Below are 27,500 nucleotides of genomic sequence, written 5' to 3' on the forward strand. Positions count from 1 at the left end.
TATTATTATAATTATTATTAACTTCCGCGTGATAAGCGATGTATGCGTCGAAGGAAAGTTGAAAAATGATATATTGAAATGTTTTATGTTTCTTCTTTCTGAGAATTATTATTAGGGTATAGATTGTTTATCATATATTATATATATATATATTACTTTTTTCTTCTTTGTTGGTGCCATACATGTTAAGTCGTTTATATATACAATATAACGTACATAATGTAATAAGAGAGGAAGGAAATTATTTGAATAAAAATGTTTCATCTTTAAATGCATCTATTTTTGTTTCTTTCTTTTTGTTTGTTTCTATGGTGTTCTTGTTCGATTTGTTTTCTTTCCACCCTTCCCATATTATTGTATACGTGCAGTTTATCGTTTTGTATTGAATAAAAAGTTTAGAAATTTTTTATTAAATACAAAAAAAATTTCTAAATGTAAAAATTTAATATATTTCAAATATTTTGTTCAATATCTTTTATTGAAAATATTATAATCTTGATTATACAAAAAAAAAATATATATATACATATATGTGTGTATATATATATATATATATATATATATATATTTATATAAATTTTTCAATACTTATTGTCTATTAAAAAAAATATTTTTCATATATAAATTGACAGATCTTTTCTTCGTTTCTTCTTCTTCTTCTGTGTTCTTCATTTCTTTTTTTTTCCTTTTAATATTACGATATAACGTATATACGTAAATAATGATTAATTTTAACGATATATAATAGTTATTATTATCGTAAAATATTAAAAAAAATAATCAGACTTACATACGATAAATATATAACTATTTCTTAGGACCTTTGTGAATAATATCTTTCTTATTGTCTCAATATTTCCAAGTAAGATTAAAAGATTCTTTCATGTCCCATAATAATCCAGTAATACTGAAAGACTGAACGAGGATCAAAGATTAATTATAACGATTGAAAGATTAAAAGGGGGGCGAAAAAAAAAACTATACTAATTATAGTATACTTATAAATTAACATAAATAGTATAGTATTATATATTATAATAAATAAATAATAGTGAGTAATATATATACGTATATAATTAAAAAGAGAAGTTTTACTCGTTGAAAAAACTTACCCATTTCGATGAATCGTATTTAAATGGAATATCATTGTTATTTAATAAGACCTGAGAGATTGAATTCCTCACTCCCAAAATTTGAATTCTATTGAGAATCATTTTTTCTTTGAATGTACCCTTTTCTATAAATGCAGAAGATAAAGTTTGTTTGTAGGCCACGAAAGCCAGCCGAATGTATTCCTTTTTCTCAAGGGAATCTAAAAAATTTATGAAAGAGGATAAAAGTACAAAAAAAAAAATTAAGGAAATAAAAAAAAAAAAAAAAGAAAAGACAAAAATAAGGGAAATTAATTTCTTAATTTCTTTTTCTTTCTTTCTTTTTTTTTTCTTTTTCTTTTTTGTTTAAAATCTTTTCAACATACCTAAACTATCTCCATCGTCCCAATACAATTCTCCTTGAGCGAAATTATATTGATCCAAGGCTACTAATAATTCAAAACTATTCTTCCTACTCTCCGTAGTCGTGGCACCAGGTTTCTGTGCTGGCAATATTGAACCACCACGAATCAACAAAGGTATGGTATCCAATGGAGCATTAAACGTAATTTTCTGACCGATCGAGAAGAATGATTTTTTTGTATATAAATCGTACCACAATCCATGTGGTATATAAGCGGTCACGTATGTTTTACCCTATATCAAAACAAACAATATATATTGACATCTCTCAGACAATTTTGTACCTTTAATAATTGTACAAGTTGCATGCATGTAAGAGTATAATTCTGACGAATCAACAACGTATTAATAAATACTTATGACAAAATTAAAATTACGTATAAAAATATACTCGAGAAATTTTGCTTTACCTCTTCTAAAACTGGATTTATCATCAGACATCCTCCCCACATAAATTGTGAATCAATTTCATATGTTGCTTTGTCATTAATAAATCTAACAAAAAATTTTAATCAATTTAAAGATTTGCTCTAATATAAATATAATTTATGTATATATAAACTATATAAGTATGTATGTGCATACTCAAAAAATAATGGACGAGCAACAGTCTCTCCATATCTATGTGCTCGGAAAAATAATGTGTACAAATATGGCAAGAGCCAGTAACGTATGGTAAATGCTCTTTTTGATGATTTCACAACTAGATCACCTAAAGCAACTGGATCTTGCTCCTAAAAAATATATTAAAATATATATATATATATATATATATATATATGTACATAAAATAAAATTAAAAATGATATAAAAAATAGGTAATAATAATATATAAAATATTATAGATATAATTAATTAATAAAAAAAAATACATATATATATATATATATAACTTTAATGACTGTTTTATGATAGAATACGTATGTACTCACTATTGTACTATCAGAGTTGTGATTCCTCGCAAAAGGATAAAATGCACCAAGTTGCATCCACCGATTGCACAATGCTGCAGTTGTATTTCCATTAAAACCACAAATGTCAGCGCCTACCATCGGTATTTGAAAAAGATTGAAGTGAAGTATTTCAGGAATGCTCATTCGTAAATCATACCTAATGAATAAAATGGACAAAATTGCAAAATACAAAGCACAAATTTTTTTTTTTTTTTTTTTTTTTTTTTTTTTCTAAATATTAGTCCTTTTTTTTACCATGTTGAAAAATCGTCACCGGACCAATGACCAGCATACATCCCATGTCCAACCCATGTAGAACGTGATATTATGAATGGCCTTTTCTTCCTGATATTAGTAAGAGCACTAAAAATATTTTCTCGATTATTTATAATAGTTAGGATTTAATTAACGTTATAAAAATTGAAAATACATACTAGTTTGTAGCTATTGCATGACTAATGCCATAAGTATTATGAAGATTATAATGTGGTCCTAAATAATGTTTTGCATTCATGCATAATGTTTTTACAGCTAAATTTTTTCCTATAAGCATTGGAGTATATTCTGGATAATCCAATTCGTTGTAAATGCAACCATTTTTATTGCCATTGTAAAAGTTGGACGGTTCATTCATATCCTTGTAAAAGGAAAAAAAAAAAAAAAAAAGAAGAAGAAAAAAATTACATACATTTAAATAATAGATTATTCGGCGAAACACACAATAAATTATTTTAAAATAATAATATTAAATAATACATACAATCCATGCACCATCGTACTGGAAATTATTATGCAAATCTTGCATCATATTCAAGTAATAATCTTTTGTTTTTGGATTGGTGAAATCAGGCCACACCGTTGATCCTTTATTCCAAACTTTTCCTTCAAATGGTTGATTGGATACCGCATCCTTTACGAATATTTCCTCCTTTACACCTTCATCATATGCACGATAAGATCCACTTTTTTCTGACACACCAATACCGGCATCGATCAATGGAATGTAATGCATTCCTAACTATAATGTAAGAAATAATATATCACACTTTTATTATTATTATTATTATTATAATATATAAGATAGACTTATAGTTACAAATGAAATTATTATAAAGTTCATATACATTATGTAACTGCTCAACGAATCTTGGTAAATCTTTAAACGTTTTGTTATTATATGTGAAATCATTATTTTTATCCATGTAATCTAAATCGTTCCATTGTGTATCCTAAAAATAATAAATTTATATTAATTCACATTTTTATTTTTATAAATAAATTATGATATTATGAATATATTACAAATGGAATTCCAGCTTGTATGGTTCTGTTCCATACTTCTTTAGTTTTTTCCAAGCTTCCATATCCAAATCTGGAAAAATAAGAAAAAGATACATATACAAAGAAAATAAATACTCAAATCACGATATTTCATGTAGATATTAGAAATAAAGAAAAAATATACCGGCATAAGTGAAAACCTAATGACCAATACGGTGGTAGAAAAGGTTTACCAACAATTTGAGAATATTCTCTTGCCACATCTTGAGGAGTTGGTCCCAAGAAAAAGTACATGTCAAAAATACCACCGATACTTCTAAAAGTTATACTAGGAGTTGGTTGTAATATCGTTTCTGTAAAGATTAAATTGTACAAGGGATAAATATAAAATTTAATACGAAAGAAGAAAAAAAAAAAATGAATGAAAAGGATTTATCTATATATACCCATTGGATTGCTATTTAGAAATAATACTCCATGACAATTTCCTGATTCTTCAATCATGAGGTAAAATGGATGAGAACCATATAAATTCGCCTATATTAAAAAATAGTTTATTTTGATTTTTTCGTTTTAAATTAATCATGATTAAAATATCGAATATAAACAAACTTACATTTTCTATTGGTGGTTGATCCATGTTAAACATAGTATAGCGTTTCCAATCATTTTTTACTTTTAAATGCGTTCTATGTTCTCCAATACCATAAATGTTTTGTGAAGGTAATATGGCACTTATCTGTAAGAATTGATCAGCAAATATAAAGCCACCAATACCAATGGAGTCAAACCTGCAGATAGAAATACAGTATTATGGTAATGTTAAATGTTATTTAAATACTAAAAAAAGGATTTAAATTTACAATGTCGTATTGTCTGCAACTCTGTCAATTCTAAATCCAATTTTTTCATCATCTGTGATAAATCTGTATTGTGGTTTTGAAGAGAGATAATATGAAGATTGAAAATCAGATTTTATTGGCCATGGAGGCTCATATCTTTGATTTGCAGGATCATAAATCTACAATAATATTGGTTGAATATATATATTGATTGATTAAATTAAAAAAAATATAATTACATTATTAAGACAGTATTCATTTATACCTTAACGCGTATTATTGAACTGTCAATTATTGTTGTCTCCATTTTTACAAGGGGTATATCTTTTTTATAAGCAGATTTTTCTTTTAAAGTAAGAAATCCAGAGAAACTGTTGTCTTGCTGACTATAGTTTTCATATTTATAAACACTCCAATTATAAGGATAATAACAATAAGGAACATTTAAAAATTCACTATCATATTTTACTGGATTCCAACAACAACCTCGTTTTGTGCAATTTGATTCAGTACCTCCAAATTCCGGAAGACAATCGAATCGTAATGATATAGGAACTTTTTTACACTAAAATGCAAATGTATAAATTTTATAATTAAAATCAATAATCATTTATGTTTGTTTATTTAAATAAAAATTGGATTAATTACTTGCAACTGATCCTCCGGTTCATTATTAATTGTTAATGTTTCATTGTCTTGCATAATAATAGAAACATAGACGTATTCTCTTTCTTCGATAATATCATCCGAATCTTTAATCATTTTATATCTCCAATTTTCAAAATCATTAACAATATCATTCATATAAATCCTTGATTCCTCGGTACTAAATATAGAATAAGGCGAATGCAGTACAGCAATTATTATAACAATAGTTAAAAAAATTGCAAGAAGCGTTATAGCGACATAAGACATAGCAAATTTGATGTGGGAATTTTTTCTTGGATCTACAATTCCATTTACAATTTTCAATTCTTTATCATTTGCCTTTAATATTTCCACTTTAACTAGTTTAGAAGATTCATTTGATTTATCATCTTGTTTAACTGGTTCAGATGTACTCTTCTTAAATTCATTGTTACCCTTTATAATCATTTTAGAGCAACAATTTATACAGCTGCAATAAGAAACACAAAATTGATATCATTTAATTATTTGATTAATATAATAACATGATTATAATAATAATAGTAATAATAGTAATAATAATAATAATAATAATAACATTTATAAATATATAGAAAAAAAAAAAAGAATTATTCAAGAGATAATTTTAAATCTGAAAATGAGATTCATAAATGAATAAATTATTATCACGCATAAAAAAGCTAAAAGAAATTCTCCTTATTGTTTTTTTTACAAATTCTGGCTGAATAAGTACTATCAAACAAAGTTACACATTTATTTCTAATTCGACAAGAATATTTACCATATATATATATATATATATATATATATATATATATATATAACCTCAAAATTATGTTCGAATTAATATCTATATAATTATAATTAAACGTTTAGCACAACGAACTAAATTCAATAATCTCACTTTTGGTATTTTCAAAAAATAAAAAAAAAAAAAATAAAAATAAAAATAAAGAAAAAGAGGAAAACAAAAGAAGCAAAATACAATGACGTTTGTTATTAAAATAGATTGTATCAAATATATCTTTCAAATATCTTACCGACTTTCTCGATTAGAATAAGTCTTTTGTAATTTTTCACTTTAGCTTCAGAAAGAAATTGTCTCGATTCTTCTTTATTGAGTCGTTAGCACTAGAATGCGTCGTTCACTCTGCCAAATGAAAGATTGCAACTTATCTTATAGCGTGTATATTTAGTATCATTATGTCTCATCCTTTCATATGTATATACATATACATACATATATATATATATATATATTCAAGGAAAAATCCAATGTATATAATTTGCATAGCATAAAAATAATTTCCTTTAAATTGAAACAATTTCAAAATATTACGTAGAAAAGTAATATTTAATTTAAATTTGATAGACCGCAAGTGTCCTCGATTGTTATTTGTCGCTTGTTTGATAAACATTGATAAAAGTTTGACATTTTCTATGTATGTTTAACCTTTAATATTTTTTTCTTTTTTTTGAAACTACGTTGTCATCGGATCGTAATCTTGATTATTTTCGCACGCTTCGTATTATTCATTTGTCGTTAGTAATAAATCATTAACACGTTGACTGTCACAATATTTTTCAGAATTCCATTGTAAAAAGTTAATTTGATCATATTATATTATTAAAAATTTTAATTGTAATAACATAGTAATCATTGAAAAGCATATTAGAATGTATTTTCTTGAGAGAGAGAGAGAGAGAGAGAGAGAGAAAAAAACAAAGATTTTGTTAATTATTATCTCATAGTTGGCTTATGTAACATAAAGTTCTTCGTAGAAAAGCCAACTAAGAGTTTAATTCGTGCACAGATACGTTGCTTTTGTTACAGCTAAATCAGAGATATACGTCTAAATTATAATAATAAATCTGATATAGAGTTGAACTTATTACATTTATATTTTTTTTTGAGTGTAATGTTAAAAAAAAAGAAAAAAGATTAATTAAACTAATAATATTAAACTACTAATGATAACTCGTAGTTGGTATATCTTAAGCAATAATGCAAATTACGATTTATCATGTTAGTTGTGCAGTCAATGTGTTAAATCGATTATAATAATAAAATTTGAATACGTAAACAAAACAGAATATATGTATATGTATGTATAAAATTAATGCAGAATTGCATTAGTTAAGAGACAAACAATCTCTTTTGCCTTTTATGATAAATACAATGTTTCATTATCAAGAGAACACACATATAAATATTATCTATAAGCTAAATATGAAGTTACATTACAAGATGCATATGTGTTCAGTAATATGAGAATGCAGCAATATCACATATATGCAGATAACTGTTTTATTAGTTTCATTGATTATTGTGTAAGAATGCAAGACTCATAATTCTTAAAATAGAATTATACGAATGAATATATCAATGTAATTGGAGAAATAAAATATTTAATTTTTATGAACATATACTTTAAATACAATATAAATTTGTTATTTTATATCAGCATAAAAATCTCTTAGGTTTTTTCAATTGCATTATTTTCCTTTTCATTTTCGCATTTACGTACGATTTCTGAAAAAGACAGAAAGAAAGAAAAAAAAAAAAAAAAAAAAGAAATAATAATAAATAAATTATACTAATGTTACAATATGTGAATGAGATTAATTAATCGTTATAAAATAACTTTACTTTTAACGATTTCCCGTAAAACTAAGATTGTCGGTGATTCTGGAATGTCGGTTAAAAAGTTCTTTCCCTCGTCGCAACATCTTGCAATCAATGGATCCAATGGTAATGATCCTAAGAAATCAATATTTAAATCAGCGGCCATAGCACGGCCACCACCTGTCAGTGCCGGAAAAATTTCTGCAGAATTCTAAGAAAATGATAATTTTTGATTAAACCGATATTCCTTTTGAAAGACTATTTGGATTTGTTGAAATAAAATTAAAAAACTTACCTTACATTTAGGACATACGAACAAGCTCATATTTTCAACTACACCTAATATCGGAATGTTTACTTTGTTACAAAAATCTATTTCTTTTCTGACATCCAACAAAGCAACCTGTTGAGGTGTAGTGATAACTATGGCACCAGTTATACCCGCACCTTTTAAATATGTTGTTACCGACAAATGTTCATCCGAGGTACCAGGTGGTGTATCCAAAATAAGATAATCCAAATTACCCCAATCGACTTCTGACAAAAATTGTCGTATCATACCATTCTTTTTAGGCCCTCTCCATATTACAGCACTGCTTGGACTATCAAGTAAAAATCCAATTGACATCAACGATAAATTATCCTCGATATACTGAAAATATTCATTAAAATTAGTCATCTAGAATATTTATTAATTAACATCCATGTATAAAATTTATTTATTAGATTACCACAGGAGACCAGCCAGAACCACTTTGATGTATTTGTTCTCCAATTGCTCCTAAGATCCTTGGTTGTGATGGACCACAGATATCAATATCCAATACAGCAATCTAAAACCCATATTATAGAAAAAAAGAGTATTTGAAAATTAATTTATGTAGACATTTAAATATCATTATGCATGTAACTAGAAAGCATGACTAATGTATGTAAACTAATGTTATATATAAGAACTCTGATAATCAATAAGAGGCTGGTACAAGTTGATACGACATAGATACCTATACATCTATAGATATAGTTAAGTTTTTGGTATTCTTCTTAAAAGGAGGAAGGCACAATAGTGTTCACTATGACAGTATGTACATAGAGAATCACATGGATGTACTTGGGATAGGAAAAAGGGTATGTATGATATAACAAAATTATTTGATTTAATTTGAAATATGAATAATTCTTACATTCTTATCAGGATTATTATCTGCCAGGACTCTAGATATCAATGAAGTCATTGTACTTTTACCAACTCCACCTTTGCCGGATAAAATCAGGATTTTGTGTTTGACATTAGACAATTTTTCTTTAATCAATTTTATGTCAGGATCTGGTTGTTTCGTTGCACCTGACGCACATAATACTTGATTTGGACATCCCGCACAAGCGGATGCTTTACCGGCATGATCACTTTGTGTACCAGGACAATCTGCAAATATTCTGATAATTTTCTGTCTCATAAGCGAAAATTCTTTTTAAGGAATTTCGATATGAAAGTAATTAAAAAAGAAAAGAAAAGAAAAAACAAAATTGCACAATAGCAATACACCTTTTTATATTTGTAATAGTTTTTATATGAATTATTTTTGCGTCATTGATAGAAATTATTAAAAAGGAAAAAAAGAAAAAAAAAGAAAAAACAAATTTCAGAAAAAATTCTAACCTTTAATTTATTTTTATGATCAATGACAATATATTATTAATCGAGCTTGTATTATAATACGATACGGAAATAATAGATATGACAATTAAAATTACAATAATTAATGTAAAATATAAAATTATAATAACTGATAAATCTATCTTACGTTCTGGTGCTGTACTTGGTACGTCTGCCATCTTGAGAAATATCATAAATACTGAACTATTATACGCGCGCTAATCAAAATGAGAGGTTATAATATAAATTTATTAAAATTCTTTACTTTTTTCTTTTTTTTTTTTTTTTTTTTTAATATATCACATAAATCAATAGATTTCAAAAGACATTCCTTAATATTTTATTCTTATATCAGGAAGTGTAAAATTGTGTAAAAAGTGTGTTTGTTAAACGATTATTTATTTATATAAATTTCTTTGACAAATATATGATGGATAGCTTTCCTTGAGATTCTAAATATTATTTATTAAAAATAATAAATTCTTTTTTTTTCTATATATAGCAATTACAGCCATGGAGTATTGTTGGTACATCTATGCCATACATGGAATCAAAAATTCCTATTCATGTAAGCGATTACAGTCGTACACATCATCTATTACCTTGGAGACCTAATACAGGATTTGAAAATATTGAAGTTATACCATTGTACGTTTATTATTTACTTTTATCTATATACTAACAAAATTTCTTTATTGATATAAATCATAATAAGTGTTGCTCTTTTAGGACTAGAAAATGTATATCAAATTATCCATTGGATGCAACTAGTGGTACTATGCACAAGCCATTAAAGTTTCCTGATTTAGTAACAGGATGTCATAGAGATTCTGTGCATACATCTAAAGCAGCTCTTTATACAAGATATACACCAAATGAATGGTTCCAAAAACAAATTAAATATTATAATGAAGCAGATTCTAATAGACACTTATCAGAAAGATTGAGAAAGGATGCTTTAAGAATAGTTAGGTATGTGTTAAAAATTGATTTTAATTATATTTATAATAATCTTAATTATTGATGTATTCATAGGAATGCAGAAGAGAAAATACAATATGGGCAATTAGATACTGGAAGAAGATTGGGTGAAAGAATAAATGATGTATCCTTTTGGCGAAATGAAATTGTTTCAGAATTGGAAAGATTACTACAAGAAATAGAAAGACTTCAGGATTGTCGTTCTGTTTTAGATAAAGCAATAAGAGATATTGATGGACCATTACATATTGCAGAAGAATGTCTTTATCATAGAGAAGCAAGAAAAGGTATATAAGATGATTATGTAATATATAATGTAATGTATATGAGATAAAATTTATGTGACACAGGGACAGAACTTGTTCATGATGAATCAGAAAAATGTTTGCTGAAAGAGATAGAAAACTTAAAAAATTGTCAAAGAAATTTAGATGTATGCCTAGATAAATGTAAAGATCAGGTATATAGTTAATTTTTAATACAATTTGTAAAATAGTATATATATATATATATATATATATATATATATATTTCATTCTTGTATTCTTGCAGTTGCGAAATTGTAGAGCCTCACAAAATCAATTAGAATTAGATTTGAAAAACAAAGAAAGTGCATTAGGTATAGATATGATGTGTCATCAATTGAATAATTATAGCCATGGACTACAATATTACACTGGAATTGAAAAATATGATCCTTGGTAAATAAATCTAGTTTTGTAATAATTAATAAATAAAAAGTAACTTCATATTAATCTTATTAAACTTTTTTACATTAGTCTCTCAGAACAAGAATGTTGGGCAGAGGCAGCAAATCGCATAATACAAAAATCACAACACGAAAGAAATATGTCTAATCAATTGCGAACAAGTGCAGAAGCTCTTATAAATAAAGTGGCTCAAGAAATGTGGGATTCATGGAGTACTACAAACAGTGCTTTGACGCATAGATCTTCTGAATTACTTGAAGCTAAAAATAAACTGCAACAACATTTACAAAAAGTATGATTTTATATGATCTGTTATATAATTTTTTGATATTAACATATTAATATATTATAGGTACAACAGGAAATATTTGATGTTGAAAAAAATATGGAATTAATGCGTAAAGCTATTGCTGATAAAAGTCATGCCATTAAAGTTGCACATACGAGATTAGAGGCCAGAATGCATCGTCCAGATTTGGAATTATGTCGCGATAATGTTCACTCAAGGTATTCTCTCTATTTCTTTTCTATTTTCTTTTTTTTCCTAATACAAATTTTATATTCACTTGACTATAATATCTTGCATTTATTTCTATAGCCTTCAAAAAGAAATTGATGAAATAGATCATCAAGTAAAACGTATGCATAAAGCTTTGAAAGAACTTGAGGATCAACATCAAAGATTGTTAAGAACAAGGACTGCATTGGAACATGATCTAGCTCTTAAAATAGATGCAATATATATTGATAGAGAAAAGGTTTGCGGCCTAAGACGTGCATATCCAGTTAATGCATTATTTAGATTTTAATTAGTAGTAATATATACATATTTAAAGCTTTAAGCACACACATATAATTATTTATATATATATATATATGTATATATATATATATATATATATATATATATATATATATATCAGATTATATATTAGACTTTATTGAAATAAACATACACCTAGAGAAATCTAGATTAAAATTGAAATTTAAATGATTCAATTAAAAAATCCACTATATTTCTTTTGTACATTATGAAAGGACAAACTTGTGTTTCATTGCGAAGCTACGTATTTTTTAATATAACTCGGCAAAGGAAGATTGAGGCCTTCTTTTGATTCAAAAAATGTATACGACAGTGTTATATCGTCGATAAACTCCATTTTAGGATCTTCATTGAACTCTGGATCTATATAAAAGAATACTGGCATATCGACCTAAAATAAACATAGTTCTCATTAATTTTTCTACATTAAGTACATTGTTAGCTTTAGATATGAGTTTCAAAAAGTTACCTGTTCGTGGGGATTCAATAATTGCTCTTCAAAGCAAAAGCATTGAATTTTATTGAAGTACTGTCCTACCTCAAATGGAAGTACATTATACGTAGATATGCCTATAACAGGTTTATCTGTTGGATTTTTAGCTGTATAAAATGCCAATGCGGTCTCTCCAGGGACTACAGTTATTTCACGTTGTAAAGGTTTAAAATTCCATGCCATTGATGCGCCTACATCAGCACTGAACTTTATTTTTATTTTTCTTTCTTTAATAGGTTTCATTGATTCTATTTTGCTATTATCGTGACCAACCACAGTTCCTCCAAAACTATATGCCTAATTAAAAAATATATAATAATTCAGATAGAATTCATTTAAATATATTATATAAAAGAATATATACACAATAAAAAGAATATAATATTTTAAGATTATATAAAATATAATTATGATAGTATATAAAATATACCTGACAAAATATTCTGTATAATGGTACTGCTGCATAACTAAGCCCAGCTACAAGTATACCCAAACCAGTCACATAAAGTGCCGTTGATCGTAATCTTCGTTTCTGTTCAGGATTATGGTATTCTTTCATTAAATTTTTTGATACATTAGTAGATATATTTCTGATACCATATCTACTTATTAAACGTTGACAATGTATTAACAACATTATGTCTATCTTAACCTTAAAATCACAAAGAAAAATATTTCTTGTCAACTATCAAAACGCATTTTAATCGATAATACAAATCAAATTAAACTGATATCAATTCTTTATAATATCGATAAAAGAAATTCTAATAAATATTATCGAATAAATTTCTTCTAATATTAATCCACATGTCGAACGTCTATACTAGGCCATAAGCCTTTAACTCTGTTATCTGATTGGTCAAATTGAACTGGCTTGTTATACGCTTTGAAAAAAGGTGGGAAATACGAAAAGTAGTTTTTTTTTACTTTGCGTGTGTGTGTCCTTTTTCATTTTTACTTTATAAAGTAAAAGATCAATACAAAATAAGAACATTTCCTTGGAAAAAGAATTAAAAAAAGAAAAAAAAAGGAACAAATAGAGGAGATTAAACTCTTGTATTATAATATCGTGAATGTATTCTAAAACTCATGGTTGAATTTTTAAAGATTATTGAATGACTTTGTCATTAAAAAAAAAAAGAAATGGAAGTATTGTCGCAACTACAATAATCGTATAAGAGTTTAATAGGATTTTTTTCTTATGCGTTTGCAAGAATAGGATTGACGATCGAAGATGGCCGACAACGACTATGGCCGAAGATAGCCGACAGCGGTGACGATGGCGGCAGCCAAAAATGGCCGATCTATAAAACAGGGATCTATTGATACCAACTGTATTAACATTGGAATGGAATGAGAAGAGAGAAGACTTGTTTTTCATAAAAGTAAATTTATTTATTTATTCAATTTTTTTTTTAAATTTTCTTTTCTTTTTCCTCTTTTATTAATATACATGGCCTAAATGAAAATATAATGCGCTTTCCTTTATCCAAAAAAGGAATATAACAAATACGCAGTTTGCTTTTTATAATAACGATTCCTATTACATCGCAATAGAATAAATGTTTATTCTTACAAGATTTAATTTATGCTTTTACGAGTTGTCCGCTTAATGAGAAAAACAAATGGACACGCGTAGTTGTAACATCTAAATTGGCCATATTCATCATCATCATTAGCATTACGATCATCATGATAATCGTCGTCATCATCGTCATCATCGTTGCCGTCGTTGTAGGCGTTTGTCATCATCCGGATGTTATTGAATTACGTACAATATATGTCATTTTTTTCCCTTTTTTTTCTTTTTTTTTCAAACAAAAAGGAAATTCGAAATTTCCTGACTATCTATTTCTCTGTCTATTTTGTTTATCTATTTTATTTATTATTATTTTGCTTCATTTCTTTTTTCCTTTCAGAAAAACAGAAAAATCGTAGTTCGGAAAATGGAAAAAAAAAAGAAGGAAAAGAAATACACTCTATTTTCTTATTTATATCATTCTTTCATTTGTTCTATAGAAAAATTATAGTATGTACTCGAAACCTTATGAACTTGAATTCCGTTCGCACGGTGTACTTATTCTTTTCTTTTTGCATATTTTTTGAAATTCTCTAGAGAGAGAGAAAGAGAGAAAGAGGAAGGGGAGAGCGGGTGAATGTTTGGTACTAATGGTGGTGTGTAATATCAGAGTCCGATGGAATTATTTGCAGTTTGTTTAGAACGATGGAAGAAACATTTCGAATTGGTCCTATGTCATAAAAATGATTTATGTCAGTATATTTGTCGACTATTTTTGACCAATATAATACAGATATTTCATATACCCACGTTTATTTAAAAAATACAATAGACCGTGCAAACGGCGCATCTTCTTTGGCACGAGTGAGAGGTACTCTTGTAACAATTTATATTTATTATTTATTAGCAATTGCCTATACACTATTTCTCTTTGTGTTTACCTGATGATTATTTATTTATTTATTTATTAATTTTTTTTTCTTTCTTTCTTTCTTTTTATCAGATGGAAGCACCGAACAGCTCCCACGTAGCACATAGATATAGTTTACTTTTTATTATTTCTTTTATTTCGTTTTGTCTCTTCTATTATATGTATTTATAATCGAGCACCGGCTTAGAAAAGTTTAGACGGATTCAATTATGGCCACTTGTTTGAAGTATATATATATATATATATATATAGTACTATATTATATAGATACCAGGCACTTTGCCAAGTATTATACCTATATACGTCGAGTTTATCTCCTCTTTCCTATTTTTAAACAATTAATATATATATATATATATATTTTATGTTTTTTTTTTGCAGATATCACTTGTTTTTATATATATATATACACACCTATGTATATATAATTGTAGATATATATTATATAAGTAACTATAATATTTATATGATACGTCCGATCTTTAAACGATTCGATTATTATTATTTAATGTCTTTTTTTTTTATCATGCCATTGAAGGTACAATGAAAAATGAATTTATCATTTTGTTTATTGTTAAAAAAGTTGGACGAGTTTAAATTTCTATTAGGGTTAAATAATATAAAAATAATATTCCAGCCAAGTATCATTGTTTATTCATATTTATTTATTTTTCTTTCTTTCTCCTTCTGCAATCGAACGTTATTTTTTTTTTCTTTTTACTATTTTTGCTTCCTAAGAATTTCTTTTTCTATTCTTTCGGCAGCTCTAAAATAACAAAATAATTTTGGGCATAGATTTAAATCGAGCGTATCATATTTTTTGTTATCTAATTTATCATTAATATATATATATATTTTTTTTTTCTTCCTTTTTGGCACGCAAACTCGACGGTTATACACGTTATTATCATGAACATTGAAAAAAAATTTTGAAAAATTCGCGACCTTTTCTTTTCTTTTTTCTTCTTTTTCTTTTTTTTTTTTTTTTTAATATAAATATTTCATACTTAAAGTGAAACGCAAAGTGAAAAAAAATAAAAAAGAAAAAAGACAAAGCTGCGAATTGTATTAAACAATTCTAATTAATCTAACGAGCCTTTCATTGATTTTCTTTTTCTTCTTCTTCTTCTTCTTTTCATTATTCTCTCTCTTCCTCTTGCGTAACGTTGGGTGTTAATCAAAAAGAAAAGAGTAAGAAAATTAAGAAAGAAAAAAAAAAAGAAAAAGAGAGAAACTTGTTCGATGGTAAATCAGTTAACTATAATACTTTAAGTACGCGCTACGTTATTTTTTTTTTTTTTCTTTTCTCTTGAAGACTTTGATCACAGTCAAACTTAATTAAATAATATCTAAAGATCTTTCATAGATATCGATTAATTAATTAATTAGATAATTATTTAATTTAAGATACGACAAAATAAAAATCTCTACGGCGAATATTGCACATGATTCGTTCGTACGAATATATAACTAAATAAATAAATAAATAAATAAATAAATAAATAAATAAATAAATAAATAAATAAATAAATATAAAAACAAATAATATATATATATATATATATATACATACGTACAAGTACACGTCCCATATATGCAGCTAAATAAATAAATTAATTAATTAAATTAGATTAAATTGAATTAAATTAAATTAAATAAATATATAAATGAAAAGAGAAATAAATAACGAAAGAAAGGAAGAAGCGCACCTCAGTTTAGCGCCTCGAAACTGCAATTGGCGTATAGATGGATCCTCTGATGATCTCGCAGGTGATGTCGATGCTTGAAACGTTTCATGCAGCTGGAGCATTGAAATCTCGGACCAACGCCGCATTCAAGTCGTAAATGACGCGTCAGGTTGCACTTGTGCGAATAACTCCGGCCACATTTTGGACAGAGAAATGGTGGCCCATCCTCGATATCCTTCAATTTCTTCCAAACTGTAACACATTGTCGTACGAAAACGTTCGTTAAGAATAAAAATTTCGACTTCTCGAAGGTAGACTTTTTAAAAAAAAAAATATATATATATATATAATACATATATATATATATATATTCGTTTTTTTTCTTCTGTTATATTTTCTCTTTAGAAAAGAGATGTGAGCGAGGAATCGAGGTGGTGGGGATAATGCTGAGAGGGCGATGGACTTTCACCCACAATAATAATAATTTTGAGCGCGAATTAGGCAAAGCTTTTTTTTTTTTTCGTCGAACGACAGGAGGAGGAAATTTCAATCGGGATGATACACTGATCCAGCCATGCTGCCATTTTGCGAATGAACTTTGTTTTTTTTTTTTTTTTTTTTTTTTTCTTGACATTTTCATTGTCCTATATTTTATTTCTATTTCTATTTTTATTTCTTTTTATATTTTTATTTGTTTGTTTGTTTGTTTTCATTCTTTTCATTTCTTTCTCATTTCTTCCTTTACTTCGTATTAAAGTATTAACGCGTTCAATCACTTTTTGTACGTCCTAATATATATATATTTTTTTTTTTTTTTTTTCCTTTATACGCATGCAATACGGGCTAACCTTCTTTCTTGCTTTTTCATTTATTTATTTACTTATTCACTTATTTACTTATTTACGTAACCATCTCTCGTAAACATTCTCTTGAGTTTGATTTGACAGAGGAAAAAAGAAAAAGCGATAATGATCATTGAAATAAATTTTCTGACGTCGTAGTAATATGAAATTGTTTGCTTGAATAAATAAATAAATAAATAAATAAATAAATAAATAAATAAATAAATAAATAACAAAGAAAAAAAAGAAAAAAAGAACGAGCGTTTCACGCGTATCCTTTTCTTTTTCGAAACATAGGAATAATATACGCGGAAGATAATATTATAAATAGATGAAAAAGAAGAAAAAAACAAATAAAAAGATTAAAAGAAGAATAAAATAAGAAGAATAGATGTTAAAATACATATACGTATAAAGAAAAATTTTTAAAAATGACAAATGAGATGTTAAAAAAAGAATAGAAAAGAAATAATTACTTACTGCCTTCACTGTGTGTATATGTTGTTTGCCGATGAATGTGTATTAAATTGTTCCTTTAAACGTACCTGTTTTTCTTTTTTTTTTTTGCTTTTGTTTTCGTTTTTTTCCTTTTTCGAGTGTCTCAATAAGAAAATTATTCTCTTTACTTTTTAATCGAAGATTATGAAATTCTTATAGACTACAAAATTATATACGTTTATTTCCACTGTGTTAACCTTTTCTACATCGCATATACACATACATACATACATACATACATACATACATACATACATACATACATACATACATACATACATACATACATACATACATACATATATATATATATATATATATATATACATATGTATACGATATAATATGTATATATATACGAATATTATATTATTATACCCTTTATCCTCTCTTTGCTTTTGTTATATACACATATATAACGTACATAGGAGAAAAAAAAATATTAATCATTTTTTCATACGTACATATCTAATACATATCTTATACATAATACATATATATACATACATACACACACACACACACACACACATATATATATATATATATATATATATGTATATGCATTATTTATCAGTAGACTGCGGATATACATACATATATGCAATTATTATACATTATTTTTTATATTGCAATACGTTTTGCTTATTTTACATAAAAGACAAAATAAAGACTTACATATGTTACATTATTTCCTATATATTTTACACATAAAATTTTTCTTCTGATATTCCGCAGTCTATTTATCAGACTATTTGTTACATTGTATTGGCACTGCCGCATTTAAACTCTTATTATACAATATTATACACGTAGTAAATTTGATAAATTCTTATCTCTCTCTTTAGTTTTTCTTTCTTTCTTTTTTTTTTATTTTTATTATTATTATTATTTTTTTTTTTTTTTTTTTTTAAACATATCATCTCCTTTTTATTTTCTTATTATTTATTATTTATTTATTTATTTATTTATCTATTTATCTTTTTTTCTTTGTTCACAACTCATACGTGGCACCTTATTGAATCACAGCTTATATGTCTTAGTCTTTAAGTAGCGCGACTGGCACTTATAATTAATTAAATTATTTATATTTATTTAAGCATTTTCTCCGCCTGATAATATATTAACAAAAATCAAAATTTTGCATATATATATATATATGTATATATATATATATTTATATATATACATATATATACTTTTAAGCGTGTCAGAATAATATATGTGACATATATATCATTAGTATATGGTATGTACCAAATTTGGATACTCTCTTTAGGGATACAGATGATTTATATAGTATATAATATTTATGTATTATTTAAAAGAAAAAAGAATAAGAGAAAAAAATAAAATAAGAAAAAATACGGACAAAAAGAAAAGAATTGTAGAATTTTCGTACTGATAATGCAGTTTTTTTTCTTCTTTTTTTTTTCTTTTTTTTTTTTTTTTTAAATGGCAGTAAATCAGTCTATTTTCGGTAACGTTACGTATATTCGAGATCGTAAGCTTATCATTTGAGGATACTGATTGATGGAGAAAATAAGAAATTTTTTCATAACGAATTAATACGAATAGTTTTCCGGTAATATTAATAGTAATAGTAATAATAATAATAAAAATAACAATAATAATAATAATTATAATAATAATAATAATAATAATCATAATAATAGTAATAAAAATTTTTATAATGTTTCTACAAATGCTTTAAAGGATCGAGCATCCGAGAAAAAAAATATATATAAATATATATACATATATTTATATATATAAATATATATATATATATAAATATATATATATATATAAATATATATACATATATTTATATATATATAAATATATATATATATAAAGATAATAATGATTATATCTAATTAAAAAAAAAAAAAAAAAAAAAAAAAAAAAAAAAAAAAAAAAAAAAAAAAAAAAAATAATAATAAAGAAAAGAAAATGGAATAATACAATTTCTTCTTTCGCAGAGTAACTATCCTATATAATAAAAATATTATCTTGCAATGTATAATTATAACGAAGAATAGAAGGGATAACAAAGAAACTTACATGTCTAACTCTTTGGAAGACCTTGTTAACTGATAAGGAATAATTTTCAAGTTCATTTTCAAGGATTCCATGAGACAAATCCTATTCGACTGTTTGACATATTATAATGATGTATCATAAAGAAAGAAAAACAATTTTTCGATATATATATATATATATATATATATATATATATATATAAATGATGATCAAAAAAAGATGACAAAAAGAAATGAAAAAAAAAAAAGAAGAAGAGAAAAGAAAAAGAGAAAAGAAAGATCGAAAAAAGAAGAATCAAGCACGAATCGTAACTCGTACTCATGGTTTCTGATGGGTTCGCATGTGTAACAAAAGATTGTGCTTGTGTTTCGACTTTTTGTGACAAATTGGACATTCGAATTGTGGCTCGACACCACATTCGAATCTAATATGACGGTTCAATGAGTGTGGCCTTGTATATGCGTTTCCGCAACGTAAACATGAGTAACCACTTGAGTCACCACTGCGTACATTAACATTTCCGCAATTTCCTTGAAGATTAGTATTATTATCCAGGTTAACGGATGACTCTTGTACAACTTTTTCCAAATTGTTAGAGCAATCCTTCGGATGTTTTCTACTCGTAGTTTGTTGTTCCTTATCAGGTAAGGCGTTTCCAGTACAGCTAACACTTTCGGCCATTTGATTCTCGGCCATCAGACGTAGGTATAAGGTTTGGTATTGATAATACCAATCGATGGCCGCACTCGGCGAATACTTCCGTTCTAAAAAAGACAGAAGATTTGTCAGTCATTTTATTCTCTATCTGTTTCTCTCTCTTTTTCTCTCTCTCACACACGCACGCACACACACACACGCACACACACGCACACTTATCATCATTATCAATCTTTCCGATCTTTCTCTCGTCGAAGCTCACCTAAATTATTTTTTCTGTTTCTTTGTTCTTTTTCTTTTTTTTTTTTTAATATATATATATATATATATATGAATATATATATATATATATATATATATATATATATATATATATATACATACATTATTTTGACTTTTCTTTTTATTTTTGTTGTTTTATTTAAAAACGCGTTTATTGTTTCTTTCTCTCTGCTTTTTTTTTTTTTTTAACGATATTTCTCCTTTCTCTGTCTCTCTCTCTCTCTCTCTCTCTCTCTCTCTCTCTCTCTGTGTTTTTTTTATTTTGTTATTTATTTTTTATTTTGTTATATTTTTTTCTCTTTAATCGGCAACAACAGTATAATAACATTGAAGCACGGACGCAACACACAGCACAATTATATAGTAGTACACGTATAAACCATTCACCAATAGAAGCGGTATGATATATCACGGGTATAAAAGATTGATCCTCGAGAGATTTTCTCTGGCTTGTTTGGTTTTTTTTTTTTGTTTGGTTTTTTTTTGTTTTTTTATTTTTTGTTTTTTTCGTGAGATGGAGGATGAAAGTGAGGTTTTAACGGGGGAAGAGAAAGGATAAGATTTTTCGTCGAGTTACTTAGATTGTCTTTTCCTAAAAAAAAAAAAAAAATCGTTTATTTATTATATTATATAATATATCCATAATATATAAAATTAATGTATAAGAATTATATACGTTTATATTATTTTCATTATATATTATTATAAATTATTATATATTATTAATAAGAAAATTCGTAATGAGCATTCAAATGTATAAATTAAGAGAGAAGGGAATGAGAAAGAAAGGAAAAAAGGAAGATAAGAAAAAAGAAAAAAGAAAAAAAAAAGAAAAAGACAGAAATAAAAAAGAAAAAGGAAAAATGAAAAAGAAAGAAAACAAACGAGGAAAATAATAAATGGAAACGTAATGTTTAATAGGAAAATCATTTTCGCGAGTTGAATTCGATCGTTGATGCGAAATAATATACATCTTATCTTCTGGACAGAAGAGTGGGAAGATAAGATGAAAAAAAGAATATATGAGGAAATTAGCCTTTCAATTATTTTCAACTGTGTGTGTGTTTAAATATCGTTTTACTTGTTGACGACGAATTAATCGCCACAATCCTCTTCTTCATCTCGTCTTTAGATAATCCATGATAATCTTGATAATGTTGTTTCAATCTGTTTCGAAAACTAAACTTCATCGAACATAAATGACAATTGAATTTTTTCCTTTTGTTACCGCATTCTTCCTTTCGGTGACGTAACAAGCTGCTAGCCCATTTATAATCGTTCCCACATAAATCGCAAACGTAGTCGTAACGTTCTCGGGCTTTTTTTTTCTTAGATAACTTGTGAACTGTCAGAGTATGCTTCTCCAATTGATAATCATGATAATACTTGTTAGGGCACATAGAACAACGGAATTTCTTCTCTTTGTTGCCGCATTCTATCATTTGGTGACGCATCAAACTACTACGCCATTTGTAAGCCTTTGAACATCTGTTACAGACGAACAAACGACATTTTGGTAACAAGGTACGTTTTAAAGATCCTGAGGATAGGCATTCCTTAATGGTATTCATGGCCGATGACTGGCTCGACGAAGAGGTTTCTGAAATTTAAAAAAATGATTAAGTTTTAGCTACTGTTCTGTTTATTACGAGCTCGAGGAATGTACCTAGGTCCTTTTATTTTTTTTTCTTTTTTTCTTTTTTTTTTCTTTTTTTTTTTTTTTTTGATTCACCTACGAAACTGTTCTTGAAAGGAAACGGGGAAAAAATAGATTATTTGGAATAGTGACGTAGAGGGAGTCCCAAGGACGAGGGAGAATAAAGTTAATAAGTACGTTAATAATAATAATAACTAATTACTATTAACGATTGATCTTGGATATTATTTGGATTCTTTTCAAACACTTAATTAATATTAATGAATGGGATTCAAATGAAATTACGAACTTTGTTTTTATATCATTTCTTTTTAACTATATTTATCTCGATTCGTGTTCTGTACAAATTGTACCTACCGAAATTCGTGTATCGCTGTTATTATTTATTTATTTCTAATGGTCGTGTTGGCATTTTTTAGCGCTTGCATTTAATTAGTGAACGATACAACTGATTTTGAATAGACGAGACAATTTTTTTCGCACGCTTTACTCCTCTTTTCATCGTCGTCGTCGTCTTCGTCGTCATCATCATCATCATCATCATCATCATCATCATCACCATCATCATCATCATTGTCGAGAAATCAATGAGAATCACAGTTACGTTTTTTTTTTTTTATTTCTTTTTTGTTTTTGCTTTTGTTCTTTTTTTTTTTTTCTTTTTCTTTTTATTTTAATTAAATCCAATTTAATTCGTGAATAATTGTGCACCGATGAAACATATTTGTAAGTTGACAATAATAAAATAATAGACGTGACAAATGTGAAATCGTGTTATCAAAAGTTATCTCGATCGCACTATAGTTCTTAGGCTACATGCGCATTATTATATCGGATCAATCCTCGACGATCCAATTAGATAATTCAAGGTAATACAAGAGCGTATATACCTTTGCAATAATTATTTAGTCGCTAGGATCACGTAAACTCGAAAATCGATTGAATTCGATTCGCTGACGATTCTGCGCATGTTGACCACAATTATATTATACTAATATCATCATATAGTATCTCATCGTGTTATTATCTAATAAGCACCTTTGTCTCTCCGATCATAAAGTCCTTCGAACGTAATTAAACGAGACTAACGAGTAATGAAATTAAAATGAACAATGAAACATCAAGTTTCAAAAAAGAAAAATATGTAATATTCACAACGTTCAAGATCACAAGAGTTATCTCACAGAAAATCAAAAGAGATCGAGAGATAGACACAGATAGAGAAAGAAAGAAATAGAGAGAGAGAGAGAGAGAGAGAGAGAGAGAGAGAGAAAGAGAGAGAGAGAGAGAGAAAGAGAGAGAGAGAGAGAAGAGTTCACGTTCTATGATGAGCTGTAATGTGATTTTTAAGCTCGTAACGATATTTAAATTTCCTATCGCACACATTACAAGCAAATTTCTTCTCTTTATTCCCACAATCTACCCTCTGATGTCTCTTCAAGCTATCCTGCCATTTATATTTCTTTCCGCAATCGGTGCAAACGTATTGGGCTTGAAGTACAGCGATGTAGGACTCTCCACCGTAAAGTTGTGCTATCGGATAACTCGGACCAGCTTGTTCAGGGACCTTAGATCTCATCGGTACCAAGAATGACTCCTGATCCTCACCAATGCTACGGGCTTTCTTCTCCAGCATCCAGAGTGCATCGTAATCCTTAGTGTCTTCCATAATATCTGTGGGAAGAATTAAGAGTGCCAATGGTTAGGTTCATCGTGGACACGTGTTCGATTAGGAACATTCACGGCTAAGAAGGTTCATCTTTATTTATTTGTTTCATTTCTTTTTCTTTTTCTTTTTTTTTTTTTTTTTTTTTTTATTATTATTATTATTTTTTTGTTTGCTTCTTTTTTTTTTTTCGTTTAACGATGCTATTTTTCTTTCTTATTTTGTTTTTTTTTTTTGTCCTTTTCATCATACTCTTCGATCGAACCAACAATTTCCTTGAGAAGTAAAGTGTGTGTGTGTATGTGTGTATATATATATATATATATATATATATATATATATATATGTATATATATACATACATACATGCACATAAAAATAAAAAAGGTAGGAGTGCCAAGAAAATGGAATGTGATGTTTTTTTTTCTCTCTTTTTTTTTTTTTTTTTTTTATTCTTTTACTCCCCTAATCGATATAACACATCCCTTATGAATATGTTTGCTATTAAGAAACAATTATCGAAGGGGAGGGATCGTCGCGAAATGTATGTAAAAATATGGCTATTCCTTTGGAAAATAAAACCTTCGAATAATTTATCGTTGAGTAGAATTTTATTTAGAAAAATTAATATCGTTTACTCGAATTGATCATATCAATCATGATGGATCCCTTTAGGACGAGATCTATCAGAAAGAAAAATATTACGTCCAAGTAATGATAACCTCGTCGCGCGGGGAAAAAGATCTGACGACTTTTTTTTTAACTAAAAATGAACACACCAAAGGTTGGTAAACATTGATCAGATTTTTAAATTGATATACATATACGCATCGAAAGAGTACGTCGAGGTTCAAATTCACACGCTACAACAACGTCGATACTCTATGTATGTGTATGTGTATATATATATATGTGTGTGTGTGTGTGTGTGTGTATGTGTGTGTCTGTTTTTAATCTCTTTTTTCACTTTTTATTTTCCCTTTTATATATTTTCACAATCTAAGAAAAAATAGGATGAGGGTGATGAAGGATTGCATCAAAGAAAAATATTTTGAAAGTTCATAAGTCGCTCGTCGAACGCCGAATATATAGAATTAGCATTCGAAATAGTCACACATATGAAAAAAAAATCTTTCTTACGAATACTACATACGCACGCACACACACATATATACACACACACGCGCGCGCACACGCATGAACGCACACGCACATGTGCACGCTCGTTTATATATAAAAATCTTAATATACTCGTTACAATAATTAACGATGTCCTTTCTTTCAATGGTTCATTGTGATTTATCTTTATCATTGATTATAAAATGCATGACAACAGCTCACTGGATTAATCATGAAACAGATAGGACGATGAATTTACTCTGTCGTACATACATGCATATCACGTTCGGACTTGAGTATATTACACATTTACATATACATGGACATTATTAATAATTAATCTGACATGATATTCGGTGAAATTCAACGTTTGACCTACGAAAAGAAAAGAAAAGAAAATCAAAAAAGAATGTATTAGAAATGGAAAAAGAAAAAAAAAAATAGAAAAGGAAAAAAGAAATTATCAAAGACTCGTTCGACTTTATCAATCGTAATAAAAGTATATAATAGATAAATATAATTATCTATTTCGGCATACAAAAAAAAGAAAAAAAACAAGATCTTCCTTTTCGATAATCACGAACTATTTTGTGCTGATATTGTAAACAGTAAAGGACAATAATAAAATATAAAAAATGGGAACGATTGTGAAGAAGACGACGACGACGACGACGACGACAACGACGACGACGACGAAGACGACGATGACGACTACGATGATGATGTCGATGATGATGATGAGCAGCAAAAAAGAAAAGAAAAGAAAAGAAAAATAACGATGTTAAAACGATGAGAGAAAGCGAGAAGACACAAGAGAGAGAGAGAGAGAGAGAGAGACAGAGACAGAGAGAGAGAGAGAGAGAGAGAGAGAGAGAGAGAGAGAGAGAGACAGAGAGAGAGAGAGAAAGAGAGGTGTCTTAGGAGCTTCCAGTTTTATCAGTCTTGTTGATGACGGAATGAACGGAGTCCTTATCTGCGCAAACAAGTCGTTGATGTCTCCTCAAAGTGTCCAGTCTTCTGTAGCTCTTACCGCACTGATTGCAAGAATATTCTTGTTGTTGTAACCTTTCCAAATTCTCTTGTCGATCTTGCAATGATGCCAATAGGTCGTCGCATTTTTGTTGATGACGTTTTAAACTGTCGACCCTAGTATACGTTCTACCACAGCCATCGCAACGGAATTGTTGGCAAGGTTTGCTGCTTCCACTGCTACTGCTGTTTCTGCTCTGTACTACGCTAGGTTCTACCGGATTCAGGATCGACGAATCACACAATAGATAATTCATCGTTAATTGTCCGTGAAATGGTACCTCACAAATCTCCGAATCTTCATCGTGATGATGATTCTCGTCCGTTACATTGCCCTTAGTATTCTCACCTGAAAAAATAACACAATGACTAGCGTTAAGATCTACGCGAACACGATTATTGAATTTCTTTCTTTTTTTTTTTTCTTTTTTTTTTCTTTTTTTTTCTTTTTTTGTCGAATTTAAAAATATTCAATGTATGTACGTTTCTGAGATAATTAACAATTACGATGAGAAACCATGCACGTGCGGATTCCTTGTTTCAAACGTTCATTCTATCTCAAACTTTCTCTCTCTCTCTCTCTCTCTTTCTCTCTTTTTCTCTCCCTTTCTCTCTCTCTCTCTCTCTCTCTCTCTCTCTCGCTCTCTTTCTTTCTTTTATCACTTTTCATAGGCACAGCTAAACAATCTTATACACACATATGTATATATATATATATATATATATATATATATATATATATATATATATATATAACATGATCGATCGATGATACGATCTAACATGAATAATATAAATATCAACGATAATAACAAATAGTTTGTTAATATCGTTGAAAAATCTTCCACTTGTTTGCATCGTACGATTTTTATTTAGATCATTTCTTTAAATTACACTGCGAGTATGTGTATACGTGTATGTGCATGTGCACGTGTGTGTGTGTGTGTATGTATGTATATGTCTGTCTGTGTGTGTCGTTTTTTTTTTTTTTTAATTTTTATTTTTATCTTTCAAATGAGATAAAAGTTGCGATGGGGT

The 27,500-nt window shown here is 27.6% G+C and overlaps 6 protein-coding genes across 12 annotated transcripts in view; 1 reads left to right on the forward strand and 5 right to left on the reverse strand.

Moving 5' to 3' along the window:
* Positions 1–789: 789 nt before the first annotated feature.
* Positions 790–6,388, reverse strand: LOC124429077 (lysosomal alpha-glucosidase-like). The gene is made up of 18 exons (XM_046973876.1): positions 6,279–6,388; positions 5,239–5,707; positions 4,856–5,155; positions 4,612–4,769; positions 4,365–4,539; positions 4,195–4,285; positions 3,933–4,101; positions 3,770–3,839; positions 3,592–3,696; positions 3,228–3,485; positions 2,902–3,104; positions 2,723–2,830; positions 2,447–2,624; positions 2,100–2,248; positions 1,925–2,009; positions 1,478–1,748; positions 1,113–1,312; positions 790–915 (listed from the first exon to the last, which is right to left on the reverse strand). Exons 2-18 carry the CDS (start codon positions 5,683–5,685, stop codon positions 850–852), a joined length of 3,033 nt encoding a protein of 1,010 aa, XP_046829832.1. The 5' UTR covers positions 5,686–5,707; positions 6,279–6,388; the 3' UTR covers positions 790–849.
* LOC124429079 (cytosolic Fe-S cluster assembly factor NUBP1 homolog) lies at positions 6,279–9,794 on the reverse strand. 2 transcript variants are annotated; one of them, XM_046973883.1, is made up of 6 exons: positions 9,670–9,794; positions 9,049–9,290; positions 8,596–8,697; positions 8,160–8,516; positions 7,889–8,075; positions 6,279–6,388 (listed from the first exon to the last, which is right to left on the reverse strand). In XM_046973883.1, the coding sequence occupies exons 1-6, from the start codon at positions 9,713–9,715 to the stop codon at positions 6,384–6,386; spliced, it is 939 nt and encodes a 312-aa protein (XP_046829839.1). In that variant the 5' UTR covers positions 9,716–9,794; the 3' UTR covers positions 6,279–6,383. The 2 variants fall into 2 exon arrangements, with proteins under 2 accessions (XP_046829839.1, XP_046829838.1); XM_046973882.1 differs by lacking the exon at positions 6,279–6,388 and adding an exon at positions 7,628–7,771.
* LOC124429078 (tektin-3-like) lies at positions 8,710–12,308 on the forward strand. Of its 4 annotated transcripts, none has more exons than XM_046973878.1 (9): positions 8,710–8,992; positions 10,024–10,169; positions 10,251–10,493; positions 10,557–10,789; positions 10,853–10,962; positions 11,055–11,203; positions 11,282–11,504; positions 11,565–11,719; positions 11,811–12,308. In XM_046973878.1, exons 1-9 carry the CDS (start codon positions 8,948–8,950, stop codon positions 12,019–12,021), a joined length of 1,515 nt encoding a protein of 504 aa, XP_046829834.1. In that variant the 5' UTR covers positions 8,710–8,947; the 3' UTR covers positions 12,022–12,308. The 4 variants fall into 4 exon arrangements, with proteins under 4 accessions (XP_046829834.1, XP_046829833.1, XP_046829835.1 ...); XM_046973877.1 differs by lacking the exon at positions 8,710–8,992 and adding an exon at positions 9,237–9,357; XM_046973879.1 differs by lacking the exon at positions 8,710–8,992 and adding an exon at positions 9,684–9,755.
* Positions 12,207–13,489, reverse strand: LOC124429080 (cytochrome c oxidase assembly protein COX11, mitochondrial). The gene is made up of 3 exons (XM_046973884.1): positions 12,959–13,489; positions 12,505–12,825; positions 12,207–12,426 (listed from the first exon to the last, which is right to left on the reverse strand). The coding sequence occupies exons 1-3, from the start codon at positions 13,163–13,165 to the stop codon at positions 12,265–12,267; spliced, it is 690 nt and encodes a 229-aa protein (XP_046829840.1). The 5' UTR covers positions 13,166–13,489; the 3' UTR covers positions 12,207–12,264.
* Positions 13,490–19,985: 6,496 nt separating this feature from the next.
* LOC124429061 (protein glass-like) lies at positions 19,986–20,988 on the reverse strand. The gene is made up of 2 exons (XM_046973857.1): positions 20,972–20,988; positions 19,986–20,816 (listed from the first exon to the last, which is right to left on the reverse strand). The coding sequence occupies exon 2, from the start codon at positions 20,746–20,748 to the stop codon at positions 20,371–20,373; it is 378 nt and encodes a 125-aa protein (XP_046829813.1). The 5' UTR covers positions 20,749–20,816; positions 20,972–20,988; the 3' UTR covers positions 19,986–20,370.
* Positions 20,989–22,025: 1,037 nt separating this feature from the next.
* LOC124429034 (longitudinals lacking protein, isoforms F/I/K/T-like) overlaps positions 22,026–27,500 on the reverse strand; it is a 284,869-nt gene continuing 279,394 nt past the window's right edge. The window contains exon 7 of one of the 3 annotated variants that reach the window (XM_046973776.1): positions 22,026–22,591. In XM_046973776.1, coding sequence (XP_046829732.1) covers positions 22,041–22,591 — 551 coding nt within the window. In that variant the 3' untranslated portion in view covers positions 22,026–22,040. Of the gene's footprint in view, positions 22,592–22,937; positions 24,323–26,275; positions 26,812–27,500 lie in introns of those variants that run through there. The other 2 variants (XM_046973808.1, XM_046973786.1) reach the window with 2 other exon arrangements.

This window comes from Vespa crabro, chromosome 14, assembly GCF_910589235.1.
Source record: "Vespa crabro chromosome 14, iyVesCrab1.2, whole genome shotgun sequence".
Classification (NCBI taxonomy): Eukaryota; Metazoa; Arthropoda; class Insecta; order Hymenoptera; family Vespidae; genus Vespa; species Vespa crabro.